The sequence below is a fragment of the Gouania willdenowi genome, unplaced genomic scaffold (genome assembly GCF_900634775.1).
Source record: "Gouania willdenowi unplaced genomic scaffold, fGouWil2.1 scaffold_82_arrow_ctg1, whole genome shotgun sequence".
Classification (NCBI taxonomy): Eukaryota; Metazoa; Chordata; class Actinopteri; order Blenniiformes; family Gobiesocidae; genus Gouania; species Gouania willdenowi.
This window is the reverse complement of record NW_021145248.1, coordinates 152,753-176,481: the sequence shown is the minus strand read 5'-3', so window position 1 is coordinate 176,481 and position 23,729 is coordinate 152,753. Positions and strand designations below refer to the sequence as shown.

Genomic DNA, 23,729 nt, shown 5'->3' with positions numbered 1-23,729 from the left:
TTGATGCACTTGTTAAAGACCAACAGAGACTAGATTTCTCTCACTTAATAAGAAAAAAGAACTGGAAAAAAAACACACAACGAGTGTGAATGTGATTAACCAACAAATGTAGGCACGTAATTGTTCCACTATGTCATACAATGTCATACTGAATGTGGCTGAAAATGGTCACTAATATAGTGAATCAAAAACTGTACAAATGTTCACATTTTGTTCAGCATTGTTTTGGGAAGTTTTAGTGAATAAATGTCATTTTTTTCTCTTTTATTGCTCAATTGTAACATATATTCTCACCAGTCTTTCCAGCTTATCAAAACAATGTTATTTACTGCTTTATATAAAGAAACACCATTAATGTTATGCAGATTTCAGTTCAGTTTTGGTCCGGCCCTCCATAATATTTTCTTGTTCTCACGTGGCCCCATGTAAAAAACAATTGTCCACCCCTGACATAGAGAGAAAGAAGCGCTGCAGTAATATGCTTTTAACAGAGCATGTTATATTACTGTGATGTTGCTGTCAGACTAAAGTTAGCTTGTTAGCTCCTGTGGGAGGGACTTTGGGAAGTTTGGAGGCAGGGCTAGAGAGCAGCGGGGAGGGATTGGGAGAGAGGGATCTCAGAGGTGTGCACGGCACCTTTAAGGAGATGGAGATGTTCTTTAGGTGGTGGAAGGTTGTTTTTGTTTTTGATTTAATCTAACTGCTGAATGTCAAATCTGAGTCAATCAGAACAATCAAGGTTCTAGCGTTTTTCCACCTGTTCTTTGATCACCACCAGTTTAAGTCAATTATTATATTAAATGAGATGTAGAGGCTCTTAAACTATAACACGGAAGAAGAACATGGAACATGAACAAATGAATACATATTTACATGTTTATTTGTTTCAAAAAATGATTGTGAAAATCCAAAAAAATTATTTCAAAGAAACTATTGAATATATGTGTTTACAACAACAAGCGTTTAGCAATTGAAAAAGAAAGTCTTGATTCTTTTGAAATGTTTTTGAATCGTCTTCTTCAAAGAAACAAAACAGCCGGTAACTCCATCTGAAGACTGATCCAGAACGTCATCATTTAAATGAGGAGTGGGAGCAGACACCAAGTCCAAGTCAGTTAGAGGAGGGAGACCATCAGCTTCTGCAGTGGCCAACTTCAGTGTGTCTCTATCTGATGACTTGGATGCAGAGGCATCATCCAGAACAGACTTTTCATCTGATGCATGGCAGGAGGTCTCATCAGCCTGTAATGAGGGTTGATGGTGTCTGATGGTCTCCTGCTGGTTGAGGTGGGATGTTCTGAAGAAAGGATGGAACTGAGCCTGACAGGGAGAGATCCTTTCATTTCCATCCAAGCAGAGAAGCTGCTTCAGCAGGTCCACGAAGGCTTCTCTGTCCTCAACCTCACCACTTTCTTCTCCTGGATGAACCTGCATTTAAAATACAAAAAACTGGTCATTACATAAACTCACACATCAGACATATCGGTAAGTAGTTTATGGTCAAGATATCTCACAAGCTTCATGACAGTCAAGATTTAATCAGAACAATGACTAGATTTGGAAACTGCTTGAAATGTTTTTTATTTTGACATTTATGAAAAACTTACATTGACCAGATCATCCAAAGTAGAGATCTTAACACTATAGTGTTCCTCCTTAGTTGAGATGATGTTATGAAATTCATATTCCTCTGGTGTCTGGGGAAACAAGATGAGTGTTATGAAATTCCTTATAAAGTTACATTTTGGTGAACTTGAGTTTACCAGAAAAAAAAAAAAACAAAAATTTCTACCATCAGTCGCCATTTTGAGCCATCCTCAGCCTCACAAAAGAAGACACTGGTGTAAGCCCCAGCCTGAAGCTGGTCGTCCCTCGGTAACCCAATGAGCTCTGAAACACGCTTCATCGTTTGGTATTCACAGAACACAGAGAAGAGGTTTTCTCCAATGTAGAGGAATACAAGCACACAACCAAGGGCCCACACATCAATGGCCTCACTGACAGGAAGGCCAATGGAGACTTCAGGAGCCCTGAGGAGAAAGGATGTGAGATAAGAGTGAGAATCTATGACCAACATATCAATACAATGCATTACAGATTTGTCCTAACCACAGCTAAGCCATGTGAGGAGAAATCCTCCTACCTGTATCCTATAAGCTGAATCTCAAGGCCAGGCTTCATGCTGGAAGTTTTAACAGCCACACCAAAGTCGATTAATTTCACCTTCAGTTCCTGGATATTCCCACTGACCACCATGACATTGTCAGGTTTTATGTCTGCGTGTGTGATTCCAAGGCCTTTTAGGGCATCTAAAGCCACCAATAGCTGCAGAAACGAGATCAGAAGACACAGGTTTAGAACAAACATTGTCCATTTGCTATATGAGCTCAGGTTTTAAATCAGGAATTCTTTCATTTTTTGTTTCGGTGTTGCAGTAAGTCTAAAGTTCTGCGTGCCAACCATACCTGCTCAGCAATTGGACGGATATAATTCACACTCAGGGATTCCCACTCTCGGTTTTTCATCAGAGTGTAAAGGTCCATCTCAAGAAGTTCAAATGCCAGGCAATTGTAGCCCACGTACATAAAATGCTCGTAAAATGTAAGCAAATTTGTACGGTCAGTATCAAGGAGACTAATTATCTTTAGCATTGAAATCTGTGGAAAAAAAAAACAGAAGAAGAAAAAGACAATTAGATGTTAAATACTTTGGCTGGTTCCAACAGGTCTTAGAAAATCTTATATTGTGAATTTGCAAATATCACAAAAGTGCAAATGGGAACAAAGTTTGGTTTCAATGTTGATATTAACAAACATGTCAAGTAATAAGTACAAAAGCTATACAAACAAGTGTAAATGGACAATGGCTATTAGCTTAACATTTACATGTTTATAGATATGATATCTAGATGGAATATTGGGTTAAAAATATACAGATATTTTAAAAATAGATTTGTGTTTTCCCAAAATTGTATTGAACAGTACAATACCATGTTAAAGTGATTACACATTAATAACAAAAATATTGTTCATAGAGTTTAGAAGTAGAGAAACCTGAGCCATCAAATGTTAGAAGGTGTAAACAGGTACCTCATGCTCAAAATAGTCTTCAAAGCCGTCCTTGATGATTTTCACAGCCACCGTCTTGTTGTTCTTAAGGTTCTGGCACTTCAAAACCTTCCCAAAGCCGCCTTCACCAATACGCTCCAGGATGGAGTAATCTGCAGTGCTGCTGCGGAGAACTGGACGTTCAGCTGCTGTGAGTGTGGAAAGAAAGAACAGAGGGTCAGTATTGAGTAGTTCAGTCTGTGTCTGTGTCTGTAGTGAACAAAGGTGACCATATAATTGTGTTGTGAGGAAGGGCCTTAATGACACTTATACAACAATTAGTCATTTGACGGGACAAGAGACATTCAATGAGTGCTGATATAGACATTAATCAACTGACAGTTAGGAAATGTTTAACAAAATGTGCTTGCAATACTGTTGTATAGAAGCAATATATAAAGGTAGATATGTTGCAAAATGTGAGAGCTTATAGAATGTGATCTGAGCTTGTGTATAAAAAATCCTCACACACGTGAAATAAATTTACACAAATGATGGAAAAGCATTTAGAGACTGATATTTACACATAAAATGACAGCTTCAAACTTGTAATCCAACATTTATTTACATGTTTTTTAATTACGGTAAACAATCATTTGCGCAAGTAATTAAAAAAATATGTGAATAAATGTTGGATTACAAGTTTGCAGCTAAAATTTTACGTGTAAACATCAGTCTATACAGTTTTTCTTGTCATTTGTGACATTCAAAGTTTTTCACATGTGTGGATTTTTTATACACAAGCCACTTTCAAGTCTAAAGTCCCTATCTAAAGTATAAAAACCCTGTTTCTCATTGAGTCTTTTTTACCTGCTGCAGCTGAAGTATCAGAACACAGAAAAGTGGACATTTTACACTCAACGTCTTTAAAAGTCACAAAAACTGTCTTCTTCACAATGTTGACTAAGATGCAACTGCTCTCTGTCTAAGTCACAGCTCTCTTTCATCTCCAGTGTGGTTTCCAGGGAAACGGTAGATTCTAAGAAGGTGATTCTTTTTTAACATGCTCCTGATTGGTTGAGGATGTGGTCAGGGTCAGACCATTATATAGGCAATATAGGTAAATGCTAAGGGCGCCATACAGCCAGGGGGCGCCAAAATGCCTGAGTGGACAAAAAATAAATAAAAGAAATTGAAAATTTAAAAATTCAACAACCAAAGTGCTGATATTATTAGCATTATTAATAAATCGTTTTAGTTAAAAAAATAGTTTTACTCCAACCCTCCCCACCCCACCCCTCACATTATTTGACACCTGTGGATGGTTTGCTGAGGTGGGTTTACTGCTGCACAGGCACGGCCCAGGATGTTTTCTCTCCCAGTGCTAAGGGGTGTAGGATTGATATGTGGGGGTGCTGATAAATACAAACAACAGTAACAACAAAAAATTACATTACTTTTATAAGGAGTTTCTCATTTTTTCTTTAATAAAAGAAGTTGAACAACACAGAATGTTAGATATAAATCAGGATCAACTTTATTTGCCATGTAATGTATGTTATACAGACGATGAATTTGACTTGGTGAACTGTGCTCTCTCTAAAAATGTAAACATCAAATAATAACAATCAACTAGAAAAAATATAAACATAAATATAAACAGTAGTTAGACTAATATGTGCAAAACTTAATAAAATAATATAACATAACAGTAACAAGATAATGATAATAATAATAATAATAATAATAATAATAATGATAATAATAATAATAATAATAGTGCAGTAGTAGTAGTAGTGCAGTGTGAGTGATGTCATTAAATATTAATCAACTTGAAAAAATATAAACATAATATGTAAATATAAACATACATATAAAATATAATAATAATAATAATAATTGTTATTATTATTATTATTATTATTATTATTTATATTATTATTATTATTATTATTACTGAACGATTATTAATAATAAAATTAATAGTGCAGTAGTAGTAGTAGTAGTAGTAGTAGTAGTAGTAGTAGTAGTAGTAGTAGTAGTGCAGTGATGAGTAGTGCAGGTGAACATTTAAATTAAATAGTATGTACATGAATATTCTCAGTGACAGATTGTTCCAGGGTTGTTACATGTTTAGTTCCATGGTTATTTCACAGCAACAGGTCTGACACTCTTTGACTGTTTAACGTTAATCAGAGTGACAGCCTGGGGGAAGAAATAGTTTTTATAGCAGGTTGTTTTGGCGTACAGTGATCTGTAGCGTCTGCCAGAGGGGAGGAGTTTGAACAGATTGTATGCAGGGTGTGAGGGGTCTGCAGTGATGTTACCTGCCCGTTTCCTGACCCTGGACAGGTATAAGTCTTGGATAGAGGGCAGTTTGACACCAATGATCTTCTCTACAGTCCTGATTAACTATTGTAGTCTGTGTCTGTATAGTTTGGTTGCAGATCCAAACCAGACAGTGATGGAGGTGCACAGAACAGACTGAATGATGGAGGTGTAGAACATGATCAGCAGCTCCTGGGCCAGGTTGAATTTCCTCACCTGATGCAAGAAGTACATCCTCTGCTGTGCCTTTTTTCTGATTGTGTCTATGTGGGAGGTCCACTACAGGTCCTGTGAGATTGTAGTTTTAACTAAATTTGGTCAAAGCATATTTAACAAATTAGTTAAGCATAAGACAAGTGACCACAAGGCAATGGCAACAAAAAAATAATAAACAAAAGTCACCTATTTAACACCTGACAGCCACTCTTTCTCCTGCCAATAATCAGACAGTAAATCTAAAATGCAAAACGTCAGAGAAGAACTAACTCACCCTAGTTGTTTTATAGGAGAACAATGTGTTTGTTGTTGTTTCTGCGTGTTTGGACAGACAGGCAAGATTGCTGAGTTGAGGGTTTGACTTTCGGTTTCTCAGGTATGTTTTAACGCGTCGCATGCAGGAAAAATTGCACTCACATGAAGCAGAGGTGACAGGTAGTGTGATAGAAATGGGTAAAAATTTGTCTCTTGGTCTTCATTTTCTACAGAAACTCTTTTTTTCTTAATTATCTATTGCATTGGACTGCTGGTGAACGTTAAAATGATGCATGAAAAAGACTCTTCCGCCCTTCCATCCCCTATCACTCACACACAAGGGGCTTAACTGGGGCTACACAAATTCCTGACGGGGCTATAGTGCCCCCTAGCCTCGGTGTAGCGCCGTCCCTGTTGCTGCAGCAAGTGGTGTCATCATGCCTATAAAACCAAACTAATTATCTGGTGCCCAGGGAAGAAAAAACGCGAGGAAAAATGCAATAATACACAACTGCAGCCACAGGTGCAGTACAAGCGACGCCCCCTACAAGCAATTTTTCAATGCACTGAGCTTTTAAAAACGCCCACATGTGCGGCGGTGGCCGGTGAAGAAATTTTTTAATGTAACCTTGAATTTAGCCATGAAATTGAGGTGGTAGCGTTGAGGTTAGTGGAAAGGTTCATGTCCAGGTATTGGCTCAGGGAGATCGATAGGGCGTGGTTTGTACGGAGCTGGTTTTTAGCGGCTGCAGCTAAACATTTATCGAAAAACGTGGAAAAGCCAAAGTTAAACCAATGCTTGACTATCATGGACAACAAGCTAGCAGAGCGACCATGCTAAGGTATGTTAGCACTGCTCGCAGTTAGCGCTAAACAAAAACAGATAAAGTACTAGCCTAACAAAACTATTAATTTATTTCATTGTAGTTTCACTTCATTTTAAGATAACTATGTATTTTTATGCAAATGTCAATATTGACATCACAGTTTGTGTTTCATACAATTAGGATTATCTTAATAGAGATAGCCCCGAGGCCTAATTTATTTTAATTGTGATCTACATCATAAATTACTTGACCTATAGATAGATAAACATATTATAGATGGATAAAATATTAGGAACATTATTAATATTCCTATTTTAACAAAGACTTTAACACCAGCTCTTTTGATACATTTTAGAATGTTTAAATGAACACGAGTCTAGAGGAAACTTAGACTGTCCAACTGTTGAATGTTGGATAATTCATATCCCTCATTTATACTTTTATTAAAACTATATTCTGTAGATAACCATTTATTTTATTAGTATTCTGCATCAATCTATTTCATAAATAGCAAAATAAAAGTAGATGAATGTTGTGTTCTTGTCATGGTATGGTGTGGGTGTGGACCCAAAAGCAGAGGTAGAATTAGGCAGCAGGCAGGTGTAAAGTTCAAAAGACTCCATGTTTAATCACAAAAAAACTAAATCCAACAAGGCACAAGGAAAACCAGGGAACAAACGCAGCAGAACACGAGGAGGGTCAACATTACAATGATCCCACAGTCATACTGTGTCCAAGCACTCAGCTAAATAGTGAGGGAATCTTGATTGGGAATGGGCCACACCTGGGTGGAAACATGAGGGAGCTAATCAGTCACCGACCAAGCACACAGACATCACTGGGGGTGGAGCCACAAGCAGGAATACCTGAAACACAGACAAGAGTTAAACTAAAACACAGAATAAACAAAGACTCAGAACAAAAGTGCTAAACACAAACAAAACAGAACCTGACAGTGCTACATCTTAAATTTGTGCACAGCTTTTATAAATATTTAAATTAGATTAGCCATTGGGTTCAAATTATTTATTTTTTTCCCCTTCAGATGCACTGAGGAAATGTGACGATGTCATAGATGACTTCACCTGCAGGAAAACCAGGAGAATAAATGAATAAGGATGGACTGAAGGATGGATGGATGGTGCTTTATTAGCTTGTGTTGGTTAATGCTGCTTTATAAAGCACCAGCAGAAAATCACACTATTTTTGGTTATTAGTTTATTTGTGCAATACCTCTGAGAACTTCAATTGTTTAAGTTGATGTGTGTTCATTACTGCAATTTTAGTATTGTAGTATTGTTTTGTGGCAAAGTGACTAATGTGTGCACTAATGTCTTCAAACTGCAGCTATTTCAGTTCAATTAATGTTTGGTTTGTTAATTTTATATTTATCTTGTTTTTTTTGTTGCAATGCCTTCCTCTAATAATATTAATCATGTGTAATTTGACCGTGTTACTAATATGTTTAAATTGACTTTCATTTACTTGTGTGTTATTGTATAATTGGATGTGAAACTCTTTTGTCAAAATTAAATATAATGGCAAAAAAGTAGAGAGAGATCTGAGGAATTTATTTCATTTCAATAGTTTAAAATGCATAGCTGTCATAAAAAAATTACATTTCAATTACAATAATGTGAGTACTTTGTAATCAGTTATTTTCACCTCTGATTAAGTATTACTAGCTTTTAAATGAAATATGTTGTTAGAATTTGGACTGCCACATCACTATTATGTATTTAAACCAATATATTCACATGTAAAGTCTTCCTTTCATTGATTATCATTCAGTGTTATTTAATCCCACATTTAAAAAAAAACATCAGCTTTAAATATAACTACTACAAAGCCTGTTGGAAGTATGTATTCATATAGTGGGAGGAGCTTAAATAGAGTTGTCAATTATGATCCAATTCAATTCAACTTTATTTATAAAGCACAAAATACAAGAAAGTCATCTCAAAGCGCTGAACAAAATGATTGGGTTCCAAGTGTAAAAATGTAGTATAAAAGTTTTAGCTAACACATTTACATTATTTATCTCACTTTTCTCATATTTAGCACATTTTCCTACATTTAACACAACATTTAACCAAATATATAGAGATTAAAAAAAGCATTAAATCTAAATATATAAATCTAAATATAAATGGTATATGTCACATCAATATGTTAAATCTATATCTAAATTTTAAATCTAAATCTAATTGTTATATGTCTTATCTAAATGTTAAATCTAAGTCTATATGTTAAATTTTATAAATAAATGTTAAATCCAAAATCTAAATGTAAAATGTAAATGTTAAATGTTAAATCTAAATGTAAAATCTAAAATTTAAATCTAAATGTTAAATCTAAATCTAAATGTTAAATGTTAAATCTAAATGTTTAAATCTAAATCTAAATGTTATATATCATATCGAAATGTTAAATGTTAAATCTAAATGTTTAAATCTCAATCTAAATGTTATATATCATATCGAAATGTTAAATGTTAAATCTAAATGTTAGATCTAAATATAAATTTAAATGTGGAACTTAAATGTTTCGCACAATTGCTAATTGATCCCGCCTATTGTAACCTCAACCAATGCACAAGCAGAGACACACAAAACCGCTCCCACCCACCTCTTCACCGATGCTTGCCTGGATGAAGCAGAGATTGGGCGCGCGGTCTTGACAGGTGGACGTGCTGCCCTTCACGTTACACTCCCGCAACACCACAGTACAACACAGTTATTAAAATGTATTTTAATGCCGTAGTTTGATTTGAAACGCTGAGATCTCAGTGTTACATGCGGTTATGGTAGCTGAATAGATAAGGCACTGTTTTGTGTCTCTCTGCTTGTGTATTGGTTGAGGTTACAAGGGGCGGGGTCAATTAGCATATGTACGAGCTGCTCCTGGTGCTGCGTCCATTCCGGGTCCTCCTGGCCTGGGGTCGGGTCCTTGCTGGCTCTGGGCTCACCGGCGGGGGCCCGCCGGCTGCCCGTTCGGCGTGGCTCTGGTCGTCTGCTGGGCGTGGGCTTTGGCTCCTCCGCTGGGGTCTCGGGCGGGGGGCTCTCTGGGCCCTCCCCTCGGGGGGCTGGGTGCGGGGGTGTGGGTGGTGGTGGGGGGGTGGGGGGCCTGGGGGTTGGGGGTTGGGGTCGGTGGCGTGGTGCGCTGGGTCCTTGGCTCCTTGGGGGCTTTTCGGGTGTGTATGGGGGGGGCAATGGCAGCCTCTCGGCTTGGGACCTTGGGGGCGTTCGGGGGGCTGCTTGGCCGTGGGGTGGTCGCCGGGGGCCCCTAGATCTCTCGCTCTTTCTGCTGGCCCGACTGCTTCTTCGGGCCCGGGGGCGGCTTATGGGTTTTGCAGTAGCGGCTCTTGGAATCACATTTGTCATGGACGCACTGGCCTCGGGCTGTGGGATAACACTCATACTGGGCTCAACCATAGACACGTTGTTCCCAAATACCTGTTTTATGTAACTTCCACTCACTTCCTCCTCTGCTCACAGCCACCATCATTATTCCTAAGCCGCACACTGGTCACCAGACTGGCTTGATAACACAACAATAAGCACAATATACACAACCACAATTTCACATCACATCACTTGAAACTTATTGATTATTCCCCACCCATTCGTTTTCCTATCTTGTATCCCTCCTCCCTGTTAACTCCCCCCCCCCCACCCCCCTCACCCTGGTGTAACACTGCCCTCTCTCTTTTACATCCTCCCTTTAATAAAGTATTTACCCTTCCCTAGGGAGGGCTGGTGATGGTCACAATTATGCAATGAAATAAATTCATTTATTTAATTGCAATAATAAAATATGCATTGCTGTTAAAAGATTGCACTTCTTGTAGTGTTAACCTTCAACAGCATGTGCAAACAAGGTAAAAAAAAAAAAAAAAAAAATTAGCATATGTACGAAACATTTAAGTTCCACATTTAGATTCAACATTTAACATTTAGATTTAGATTTGACATTTAGATTTAACATTGAACATTTAGATTTAACATTTAGATTTAACATTTATATATAAGTTTTAACATTTAGACTTAGATTGACCATTTAGATATAACTTATAACATTTAGATTTAGAATTTAAATTTAGATATAGATTTAACATTTAGATATAACATCTACCATTTAGATATAGATTTATATATTCAGATTTAATGCTATTTTTTACCTCTATATATGTGGTTAAATGTTGTGTTAAATGTGGGAAAATGTGCTAAATATGAGAAAAGTGAGATAAATAATGAAAATGTGTTAACTAAAACTTTTATACTACAATTTTACACTTGGTACCTCATACAAAATATAAAGTCCATAATAAAAAAGAAGAAAGAACCCAACAAGATCCACATGAACAAGCATTTAGCGACAGTGGGAAGAAAAAACTCCCTCTTTTTTATAGGAAGAAATCTCCAGCGGAACCAGGTTCAGAGGTGGCAGCCATCCGCTTCTACTGGTTGGGGTTAGTGAACAGAGCGACAAACAGAATAGGATAAAAGGATAGTCCATCCAAGTGTTCCAGACTAGTTGAGCAGCGAAACATTGATCAGCCCAAAGTGTCCCAGATTAGTTGTGCCATGAGCCATCGATCAGGAACCATTATCTCCAGCATCAAGACACCTGAAACAGAAAAGAGAGCGGAGGGCGAGGAAAAGGCACAGACTGCAGGGAAGGAAAAAAAAAAAAATATATATATATATATAAATCTTTAAATCTAGTTACAGTTTTCTCAGACAGTGAACTACTATAGCGTACTCTTCTCTCAGAATTTAAGCAGGCCGATATTTTTAATTCAAAAGATAAGAAGAAGTGATCTGAAATGAGTACGTGTTTGAAGGTTGGATATATTTTTCTGTAATGTTTATTGGAGTCAATAAGTGTATTTTTGTATCTTTCAAACAAATGTGAGAAAGCTTGAAATGAAACATGATTTAATAACTGTTAACTACATATGTGTAGAACTGAACATAGAACTCTAACATGGATCCATGTGTTAAATTATAATTGACAATTTTCATAGAATTTTTATGACAATTACAATTACAAAGTCAAGTATCTAAACTCAATAAAAAATGACTTATGATTACGACATGGCAACAGATTTTTAAAACTACAATTACAATTATGCCATATTTGCAATTAATCATCAATTAAGCAATTACAATTACAATTGGCCCCAACCCTGGTACCTGGAGAACAGGGGACCAACGGTGGAGTCACTGCCGAGGTACTGAGTATGTGTTTGAAGGTTGGATGTACAAAGAGGTGTACATACTCTGTACTCTGTAGTGTTATTAAGGGGTTTATGTGCGGGTGCAAAGTAAAATAGTGTGTGCGATTTCCCTGGTTTATTTCTATGGGACATGTGCAAGATAAATGTGTTTGTTGTTGTATCTGTACTTTTTCTTTTTTACTCATTTATATATTTTTTGTTTGGTGTATTTTTCTGTAATGTTTATTGGAGTCAATAAGTGTATTTGTAGCATACCCCCCCGAATGAAGGTTGAGACTTTACTGATGAAACAGGTTTATTGACAGGAAACCTCTAATTCACCGTAAGAGCTGAAATATATAAAAACAAAGTATAAGCTAAACGCTAAGCTCTTACATCTCTGCATAAAATCCTACACGTGCATAAGTTCAAACAAACATCACAGAACCCAACAAAAGTACAACTCTGGATACACCAAACATTGATGCAACATTATCAAACATTTTAAACGTACCTTGTGCCTCTTCAAGGGGGTAACTAAACATAAAAACACTTTTAAAACCGCTCCGTGTCGTTTTCTCACACTTCTCCGTGTGTTTCCATCACCATCAAGCTACCTCAAGCATACAACGGCAAACAGGAAGTGATGATTTCAAAATAAAAGCATTACATTTTTAAACCGGAAGTTAACTAAAACTAACTGCAAAAAATGATGATAAGCACCAAAATAAAACACTTTAAACCTTGTTTATAAACAGAAATATACCTGTGGTTATTTACACTCCCATCAAAATTATAACTGTTGGTTTACATCAAAACAACAGATAATTTTCTCATGAAAAATTACACACAGGTCACCTTAAGAGCTTTCCAACAATAAAACAAGTTTTTGCACTGGACGCTCTACAACTGAAAGCTTGCTAGAGCGTTGCCCTTTGTTATCTAATTTATTTTCTCCAAGTGAAATCTTCACTCTTCGCACAAGTCCATCTTTTCCACTGACAGTTTCTAAAACTCTTGCAAGTTTCCATTTGCTTCTGGGCGCTTGTTCGTCCATGTCCAACACAACATCACCAACTGTTAGATTCCTCTTTGGTGAATGCCACTTTTGCCTCGAAATGATGCTGTGCACATATTCCCGTCTCCAACGGCTCCAGAACTGCTCTGCCAGAAACTGGACACGCCGCCACCTCTTTTTGCCGTATAGATCTTCCTTTGAAAAGGCACCAGGTGGGGGCAACGGTGCGTTGGATTTCAGATGAAGCAGATGATTGGGCGTAAGCGGTTCCAAGCTGTCAGGGTTGTTCAAGTTATCAATAGCCAGAGGTCTGCTGTTGACTATAGCCATAGCTTCGTAGAATAGAGTCCTTAATGAAGCATCATTAAGTCTACCATTGGAAAGTGTCAGAGTGGTATTCAGTACACTTCTGACAGTTTTTATCTGACGCTCCCACACTCCCCCTGCGTGACTGGAGTGGGGTGCATTCATTACAAAGTCACACTGTCTTTCAGTTAAGTAAGCACTTAATCGATGAGTGTCCAGTTCATTTAAGGCAGCTTTAAACTCATTTCGAGCGCCAACAAAATTTGTTCCCTGGTCGCATTGGATTTGTCTAATTGCACCTCTGATCGAAATGAAGCACCTTAATGCATTGATAAATGCATCAGTGGACAAGTCCTCCAATAGCTCAATGTGAATAGCACGAGAACAAAAGCAAGTAAATAGAAGTCCATACCGTTTGTGTTGTTTCCTTCCTTCCGTTGTGAGAAATGGGCCAAAACAGTCCATGCCGCAGTGTGTGAAGGGAGGAGAGGGCTCTAAGCGTTGAAGAGGTAGGTCACTCATCCTCTGACCCTCTGGAAGTTTGCGGAGTCTGCGACAGGTCACGCACTGACGAATGAATGAAGCAACGGTTTTACTCATACCGGGAATCCAGTAGCCTTTAGACCTGACTTCATTTATGGTGAATCCTTTTCCTTGGTGTTTTACTTTGTTGTGACAGTGAGATATTATTAGTTTGGCTGCATAATGATCTTTTGGAATCACAATTGGGTGTTTGAAAGAGTCATTATCTGGTGAATGTCGCAGTCTCCCTCCCACCTTGAGGAGACCATCTGAGTCCATAAAAATGTCCAGTTTATACAGTTTGGTGTGATGTGGGAGCCGTTTTCCTCTTTTCAACAGATTTATCTCTTGACCATATGTATGACACTGCACATCACGAATGATCACGTTTTCAGCATTTTCTTGTTCACTCACTGTAGTTGGTGTGTTTGACTTGATTTGTTTAGCTCTTCTTATCAGTTGTGCTACAGCTTTGACTGCGTTAGACCATGATGAGAATTTACTAAGACGATCCGCAAGAGTTGTGGTGTCTGTGGCTTTGGTTAACAGTGTCTGGACCTCCTTCCTGACTTCTGGATCTCCGATGGCCAGATCCAGCTCAACAGTTTGTGGCGTGGGTAGCTCATTTTTCCACAAAAAGGCTGGGCCGGTGAACCAGCTAGACTTCATTAACTCATAGACAGTTACACCCCTTGATGCGCTGTCAGCTGGGTTCACTTCAGATGGCACATAAAACCACTGCGAAGGGCTCGTACTTTGTCTGATCTTTTGAACTCTGTTAGCTACAAAAATGTGAAAACGACGTGCATCATTGTTAATGTAGCCCAATACGACCTTCGAGTCAGTCCAAAAATATTCTTTCACATCATAACACAGTTCTTCTTTCAATATGTTACTGACTGAGACTGAAACTACAGCTGCTGTTAGTTCTAGTCTTGGAATTGTGGTCAGTTTGGTTGGAGCAACTCGGGCCTTAGCTATTATCAGCAAGCAGTGAATCTCATTTTTTGCGTTCTTGGCTCTCAAATAGCTACATTGTCCATAACCACTCGAGCTTGCATCAGAAAAATGGTGCAATTCTATTTCCTTTAGCTCACCAAAACCGGCAGGGAAATAGCAGCGAGGTATGTTTAGCTTTTCCAAATTTACAAAGTCACTTAGCCAACTCTCCCACCTTGGTTTAAGTGCGTCTGGTAAGGTTTCGTCCCAACAAACACCACGCTGGCACATTTCCTGCAAGATCTTCTTTCCGTTTAGTACATATGGCGCTAAAAAACCAAGCGGGTCATAGATTGAAGCAACAGTAGATAGAATGCCTCTGCGTGTGGCTGGCTGGATTTTTAGTGTGTTGTCAAATTTGAAACAGTCCTTTCCTATATTCCATCGGATGCCTAAGGCTCTTTCCTGACGCATGTCTTTAAACGTTAGGTCCTTTGTGTCTATGTTTACAGCACATTCTGATAGAGGGATGCTTTGCAAAACAGTGTGATCATTTGAGACGAATTTATGGAGACGGAGGTTACCTTTGCTGCAGATCTCTCTGGCATCCTGTGCCAACTGTATTGCTTCTTCCACAGTGTTTGCGCTGGTAACCCCATCATCGACATAAAAGTCCCTTTCAATGAACTGTGAACCTGAGGGATGAGTGCCGCTGTTTTCTTTTGCTAAATACTTAAGTCCGTAATTTGCACAGCCTGGAGAAGATGCTGCACCAAAAAGGTGCACCTTTGTTCTGTATGTTAGAGGTTGTGTGCTTGTATCACCGTTTTTCCACCAGAGGAAGCGGAGATAGTTCCTGTCCCTTTCATCGACGTGAAACTGATGAAACATTTTTTCTACGTCACACATTAAAGCGATACGATGCTGTCTGAACCTTAACAGAATACCAGTCAGATTATTTATTAAGTCTGGCCCTTGGAGGAGATGATCATTGAGACTCGTTCCGCCATATTTGGTTGAACAGTCGAACACGACACGCAGTTTTGTTGGCTTTTTTGGGTGATAAATCCCATGGTGGGGGATATACCATTGTTCACCTTTTTTTCCTTCATTGTTAACCTCTTCGACATCTCCTCTTTCGATTATGTCATTCATGTATGCCACATAGTCCTTTTTGTATCTATCATCCTTGTTAATCTTTCGCTTTAAGTGTTCGAGTCTGATTTCAGCCAACCTTTTGTTGTCTGGTAATTGCGGCCTTTGTTTAAACGGGAGAGGCATCTCATAGTGACCTTGTTCATTTTTCCTTATTCCTTCCTTAAGTTTGTCTAGAAAAATTAAATCTTCTTGTGAGACTGTTTTGTCACCCGTCTTTGTGTCTTTAAAATCTGACTCAAGAACAGTAAGCACGTCCATTGGTGTTACAGGAGGTTGTTCTCTCACTGTAATTCTGTGGCACAGACTTATTTTGGTTTCGTTAGGTTCTGAGGTGAAGCCACCAACAATGCTCCACCCTAAATCTGTTTTAACTGCAAATGGCTCATTGTCTTTTCCAAGTAGAACTTGTTTTGGTGCTAGAGTTCTGGGACAGTTGAATCCAATGAGTAACCCAACATCACAACTTAGGAGGGGTGGTATTTTCTCAACAATCTCAGACAGATGTGGCCATTGCTTTGCTGTATCATTTGTGGGTATGTTGTCGCAGTTAAATGGAATATAGTCTTTTGTGTAAGAGGGTGGAAGATCAATATGAATGTCCGAATCATAACCTCTCACACGCAGCCCTGATACTCTCTGACTTTTAACTGTCATGTGCACTCCAAGCATTGTGGTTAGTTTTAGCTTGACTGGATGGAAGTCTGTCTGCAGCTGGTGAATTATATCTTCACTGACGAATGAGTTGTCACTTTGTGTGTCTAATAAAGCGTACACTAACTTCTCTTTAGACGGATTCTGGGCAGTGGAGACCCACACAGGAACAATCATGGAGGTACTACCTGACTGACCTACCTTTGTAACGTTCAGAGCTGTGGCTGCCGTGGTTCCGATTTCTGTGGTTGTAGTAGCATTTGCAGGGCATTGAGGTCTTTCATTTGTTTTGTAATTCTCATTATGCAAACAAGTGGGATGCCGTCCTTTACATTTGTCACACGTGTGGCGATGACGACAGTCTTTGGCATTGTGGCCCACCTTCAAACACCCGTAGCAGAGTTTATTGTCCCTAACAAATGTACGTTTTTCATCTAATGACTTCTCTGAGAAGCTGTGACACTTTGACAACTGATGCCTTTCATCTTTGCAGAACATGCAGGGTACTTTAAATCTTGTGTTATTTGACTTTGCTGTATCTACATTTACAGTAGCTTGCGTTGTAAAGACTTGGGTTGCAGCTCTGTTTGATTTAAACTCTTTTGCTTGTCCTTTTACCAGAGATGTACTGCCTGCATAGAGTGCATATGAAGAAGTCACTGGGTTACATGCAATTTCCGCCTCAAGTGCTACAAACTCTGCAAAATCCTTGAAAGAGGGGAAATCTTTACCTTCCATCAGAGCAACTGTGACCTTACGATTCCACCGTGTTGCGAGCCATTCTGGGGCCTTTTGCAGTAACTTTTGGTTCTCCTCACAGTCGTTCAATATCTCCAAGCCCTTTATATGTGGTGTTGCTTGGAGACAGGCTGTAAGAAAATCAGAAAATGTCCGCAAACCTTCTGCATCCTTTGAGTGGATTTTAGGCCACTTTGATAATTTGTCTCTTATTGCCTTTTGAACAACAAAAGGCTGACCGTAGCGTTGATCGAGTCTTTTCAATGCATCTTTGTATGCATCTTCATCACTGCGATAAAATGTGCCATCCAAACATTTAAGTGCTGGGCCAGTGATATATCTTTTTAACAAGTGCAGTTTATCAGCAGGAGAAATACTTTTACAGTCTATCAGTGAGATGAAGGAAGCCTTCCATTCAATGTAGGCGATTGGATCTCCACTGAACACAATGGGCACTGGCACTGGGATTCTGTTTACAGCTATGCTGTCTTGGATAGCTTTAGCTAGCTGGGAAAAGTCTGTGGGAGGCGATGGAGTGATAACTTGAGGTTGTGATTGTTGTACAGGATTGTTAACAGGAATAGATACATGTTGTTGCATTAGTGGGTGATCTGAACCTGTGGATGACATTGGAACTGGTTGTGCAAAGCCTTGATTGAAAGGAGAAGTCATTTGAGTTTGTAACATTAACTGACTGTCCATGTCGACTTTTAATTCCTTGTCATAAATCTCTATTTTTGCACGTGCAGCTTGCCTTTCCTTTTCTGCTTGTAAACGCTCTAGTTCAGATTTTTGTGCATCTATTTCCCTCCTGTGTTTCTCTTCCATTTCTCTTATTTTTTCTCTTTGTTTGATTTCCTCTTGTGCGATTTTATACTGAGCTTCCATTGCAGCTGACTCTGCGGCTGCCTCAATTCTTTTGGCGGCAATGCTTGCTTCAGTGTGATTACTTGACTGTGATGCAGTACCAAATATGGACTTAGCATGTTCATAAAGCAAGAGCTGATGGAGCCGCTGTCTTTCCTTTTCTCCATCATACTCATCGATTGCTGCTAAGCGCTCAAAAATTATTTTCATAATGTCCTTTGTCACTGATTCACAAGAGTCCATTTTGCGCCTTATGACATGGGATGGTGCATGACGCTCTCTTAAATCATTGTATACTTTCATCATGTCATTTACTGTCCTTTCAATGCCATCGGCCATGTCTGCTAAGCGTGATTCTGAGAGATCGCTTTTCAAGTCTTCTCTGTATACTCTGACCTGGCCTTTCCAATGTTCATATATAGTTTCCAACTTTCTCTCTCTTTTAGTCTGTTCATCCTTTTGAAATAGAAACATTTTCTCGGTGGGCACACTAGGCCGTTCTGATCGCCTAGGTAATGTTTCAATTGCTGCTTCATCAATTTCACATTGCGACTCCTCCAGTTGTTCATCCATACCTTCGATTTTGAGAGCGATTGCTTGTCACCTTATCCTTAGATCGTTGCTCCAACTCGCTGCTCCGCGCCGTAGCCGTGCCGTTCCTTGAGGTTGCTGACAGCTCGTTGAAGCACGAGGTGAAGCACTTTAGCTTAGCGCGTGCTTCTCTCCACGACCAGCTCTCACTCTTCTTGGAGGTAAGCTCTTACTGTAGCATACCCCCCCGAATGAAGGTTGAGACTTTACTGATGAAACAGGTTTATTGACAGGAAACCTCTAATTCACCGTAAGAGCTGAAATATATAAAAACAAAGTATAAGCTAAACGCTAAGCTCTTACATCTCTGCATAAAATCCTACACGTGCATAAGTTCAAACAAACATCACAGAACCCAACAAAAGTACAACTCTGGACACGCCAAACATTGATGCAACATTATCAAACATTTTAAACGTACCTTGTGCCTCTTCAAGGGGGTAACTAAACATAAAAACACTTTTAAAACCGCTCCGTGTCCTTTTCTCACACTTCTCCGTGTGTTTCCATCACCATCAAGCTACCTCAAGCATACAACGGCAAACAGGAAGTGATGATTTCAAAATAAAAGCATTACATTTTTAAACCGGAAGTTAACTAAAACTAACTGCAAAAAATGATGATAAGCACCAAAATAAAACACTTTAAACCTTGTTTATAAACAGAAATATACCTGTGGTTATTTACAGTATTTTTGCATCTTTCTGTTGTCTTTTTGTGTTTTTTTGTATAATTCTTGTTTTTTGTTGCCATTGTAGTGTGATTCTGGAGTCATTTTGTGTATTTTTGTACAAATATTAAGTTTTGTGTATTTTGAGTCATTTTCATATTTTTGTTGTCATTTGGTGTATTTTTCTGTAATATTTTTTTTGGAGTTATTGGAGCCTTTTTGTATATTTTTGTGCATTTCTGTTGTCGTTTTGTGTACTTTTTGTATAAATGTTTAGTTTTTTGTTTTTATTTACTATTTTTGTCATAAATGCACACACACACACACACAAACACACGCACGCACGCACGCACGCACGCACGCACGCACACACACACACACACACACACACACACACACACACACACACACACACACACACACACACACACACACACACACGACCCCCAATTCCTTTTAAGTTACATTTAAAAGTGCATAGAACACATTCATCAGTCGCCTTGGTAACCATTTGTTGACAGTTTTACAGATGCTGCTTTGAAGTTTTCAGTTGAGCTGCTTCATTCTTTCATCTCTAGTCATTCTACAGCACAGACAAACAAACTCTCCAAAACTACACAACTTTCCTGAGGCCATTATCTTTACAGAATGTTCTCCAGAAACAGTGTAAGGAATATGGACTCATACCCTCCTCCTCAACAGTCTCTCCTAGACGGCATTGATAAAAAAATGTTCCCAGCCAAACTGTGGAGTCTGGTGAACGACCCAGCCAACGATTCTATCTTCTGGGACAGCAGAGGTGAGGAAGTCATCATCAACCAGTGCCTCTTTGAGAAAGAGGTCCTGTCCCAAGGGTGTGGTCTCCCAGACACCTTCAAATCCTTCCACCGCCAGCTCAACCTGTACCGCTTCAAGAATGTTCATGGCAATGGTATTAAAATGGGATGTAGACACTTCTACAACCCCAACTTCAAAAGGGGATACCCTGAACTCGCTCACCAGCTGACAAGGAACACAGTCAAAAACAGGCTCAAGACTGTGGCCCACCAGAAGACTCATCGGCTTCCACACAAAAATGAGAAGTTTCTTGCAGGTGGTAAAGGCTGTGCATCCCCAGTCCCTCTAAAAAACACGACGAGTGTGGATCACAGTGCAGCTCTGCCTCCCCACGTTTTTCAAGCATGTGAAGAGATGCCAGTATACCACCTTGATGATTCTTCTCAGTCATTCTCTCTGACTGGTTTTTATCAGGCAACACATTGTTTGATCCAGCCTGGATCGGACGAATCCACCAAATTTCCAAGCCCAGGAGAAAAATCACAGTGGGAGAATGGTGATATAAACTTGGACTTGGTGTTCCAAATGGCAGATGAGCTGATGCCACTTCCATCTCCCAGCAACGTCCAGTTTGTGTCACTGGTTACTGAAACAGCTGATCAAGGGGTCTCACCTTATTGATTTAACTGAACAGTCAGAGGACCTTTGTTTCACCCCAGGATGTGAGGTCATTGTGTACAGCTCATATATGAGCCCTATAGTCTTTTGTGGTCAACTTTTAACATGTTTTTGTTGTTTTATGTTAATAGTAATTTAATTGAATAAAGTGTACTGTGACGGTTTGGCAGTTTGGGAATGGTTAATGTTAGGTTCTGTTTTTATGGGTGCCAGCCAGGTTTCCCTCCTGACGTATAGGATATTTGTATTAGTATGAATTTTGTTTTGTCTGTACAGTCGGTGAGTTTCCTTTAAAATGTCAAACCTCACTAGGACATATGCTCCTAGACATACACCCTGTTACATATGACATATAGACTGAAAAAAACAACACACTCAGGAAATGTAATTTTTTTTGACAAGTATATTGAAGTTGTCTACACAAAATAAATATACACACAGACATGTGAGTGAGTCCTTTGCTCTCCAACACACATCATACAGCTACAACTCAAATACATCCACACAGGTCCAGAGGAGTCAGAAGTTCTCACTCCCCCCCAATTTCCTTGCTCCACAGCGTATCTAAATAAACAGAACTGTGTTTGAAATCATATTCTTTCTTTCAACATGAGATATAAAAATGTTAAACATAAAGTTTTTACGTACTGCAAAAAAGAAGTCAATGACGTCACACAGACGGCAGGCGGAAGTGTGCGTTGACTGCACAAAGCAGGCTAGAATAAACATATTCAATATTATTTTAACATACTTCCTTCAATATCATAACAGCAGTAAATAATAATATATGAAATAAAGGAAACACAAAACAAAAGAAACTCACGGACAGTCCAGTGTCTGGTCAGACGTGTACGTGCGGTGTGCGTCTGACGTCACCGACGCTTTGCAGCTACCAGGAAGCGGTAATGTCTGGGTCTGCGACTGACTGTTTCCAGCTCTAAAAACTATTTGCGGCAATGACTGGCACCGTGAGTGGATGGACTTCCTCCAGTAAGGACGCAACTGGTGAGGACCTCGAACAATCCGGTATGCAGTCTCCACGGACACGCTCCGCTCCGACCCAGAAACCGATGCTGCTCCTCCACGGCTCTCTGAGGTATGCCATTTAACTACCGCAGGCAGGAGGCTTGCCCAGCGGAGGAACCGGGGATAAGCGAATAGGCGAGGAGACAGAGATGGGCGTTAGTGTGAGATCAGAGTAAGAGGCTGAACAGGGGAGTGAACCGGTGGTGTGGGAAAAAACGAGAAAAATAAGTGACTGAGGCTGCAAAGGCATTTTGCAGGTTGTCACACACACCCCCCCCTTGAGAGAATCCGATTTAAGGAGGGTTAATTCAAAGGTAAAAATGTTTTTTTTTTTTTTTTTTTTTTTTTTTTTTTTTTTCCAAAATAAACGAAGGATAATTTCACTTCACTAATACACAGCCCTTGGCTTCTGCTTCTAGGACACTGTCTGCAAAGCCCAGTAAATCCTCCTCATCACTTTCCTCCTCAAGGATACGGATTATTTTTTTCCGCTGCATTTTGTCCCACTCATTTGCATTGGGATAACAAGGCTTCATTTGGGCCATGTGCACCACCCGAAGATCCTCACCGGTGTCTTCCAGGACAACTTCAAAATTTACCGGGCCGGTTTTTTGTACAATGCGGTACGGACCTTTCCATCTCGGGGCAAGTTTTGCTGAAAATGATTGGTCAGCTTTGGATAAAGGGTGAGTACGAATCCAGACCCGATCCTTTTCAGAAAAGTTTCCTTCCCGTCTTCCTTGGTCATAGTATTTTTTTTGTTTCCGTTTTGCTTTCTGCAGGTTGGCGCCAACAAACTCCTTAAACCTAGAGATCTGTTTGGCAGTAGCATAAGCAGGAGTGTCAGGATCACACAAGTTTGGACTCAGCTCTGAGTCCAAAGGGCCCCTAAGAGGTCGTCTGAGGTTGAGCTCCGCCGCGGTCACACCTGTGGACTCATGTACTGCTGAGTTAAGAGCAAATCGAAATTCGGGGAGGTATTTGTCCCAACTTTTGTGATTATCTTTGACATAGGCGGCAAGCATGGCCTTGATGTTGCGGTTAATTCTTTCTGTGAGGTTGGTCTGGGGGTGATACGTAGAAGTTCGTTTTGGTGTGAGGTTCCATCTCTTACAGGTTTCTGCAAACACTGAAGACACAAACTGTGGACCTTGATCAGAGAGGATATAAGTGGGCACACCCCATCGAGTTAAAATTTCTTTAATTAGGCATTGGGAGATGGTCTCTGCGGTTGCCCTCCGCAGGGGAAACATCTCCACCCATCTGGAGTGATAGTCTACAAAGACTAGAAGATGAAGGTTGCCGTTCGAACTTCGTGGAAAAGGCCCCATCAAGTCTACTCCCAGCATTTCCCAGGGAGTATTCATCTCTGTTTGCTGCAATTTCCCAGGCGGTTTCCGAGTTTCAGGTTTGTACTTTTGACATACGTGGCAACATCTTACATAGTCCCGAACATCCAGACTCATTCTTGGCCAATATACTAATGCTTGCAGACGTTTGTAGGTTTTGTACCGTCCGAAATGACCAGAGAGGGGATCGTTATGATGGTGGTAGAGCAATTGCTGGCGGAGTGATGGAGGAATATAGACTTGATACAGAGTTTTGTGTGGTAATTGGATGACTCTATAAACCTTGTCTTCGAGAATGGTGTACCTGATGGTAGAGGTTTCATTAACTGCTCCTTTCTCTATGATTTCTTGATACAGATCTTGAGCGAAAGGGTCCTGCTGTTGAGCCCTCCAGAGGTTTTCGTCAGTCACAGAGAGTGGTTGGGAGGTATCCCGCTGGGATCGGAGTACAACTGCACAAGTAGCCGGTAGATAGTCTGGTTCCTCCACAGGGGCTCGTGACAATGCGTCAGGAACGGTGTTATACTTTCCTTTGCGATACTCCA

The 23,729-nt window shown here is 39.6% G+C and overlaps 1 protein-coding gene across 1 annotated transcript; it reads right to left on the bottom strand.

Moving 5' to 3' along the window:
- Positions 1 to 13,732: 13,732 nt before the first annotated feature.
- On the bottom strand, positions 13,733 to 18,938 carry LOC114460855 (uncharacterized). The gene is made up of 3 exons (XM_028442721.1): positions 17,220 to 18,938; positions 16,690 to 17,120; positions 13,733 to 13,768 (listed from the first exon to the last, which is right to left on the bottom strand). Exons 1-3 carry the CDS (start codon positions 18,664 to 18,666, stop codon positions 13,733 to 13,735), a joined length of 1,914 nt encoding a protein of 637 aa, XP_028298522.1. The 5' UTR covers positions 18,667 to 18,938.
- Positions 18,939 to 23,729: the final 4,791 nt, after the last annotated feature.

Excerpts from the sequence above, each read along its gene's own strand:
- LOC114460855 (XM_028442721.1), bottom strand. The coding sequence starts at position 18,666 with ATGGATGAACAACTGGAGGAGTCGCAATGTGAAATTGATGAAGCAGCA. Across the intron at positions 17,121-17,219 it reads CACAGTTGCTCTGATGGAAG|GCAGTACATCTCTGGTAAAA; the intron begins GTAAAGATTTCC and ends CACTCTATGCAG. Across the intron at positions 13,769-16,689 it reads CAGCTCTGAACGTTACAAAG|ACTCCGCAAACTTCCAGAGG; the intron begins GTAGGTCAGTCA and ends GACCTGTCGCAG.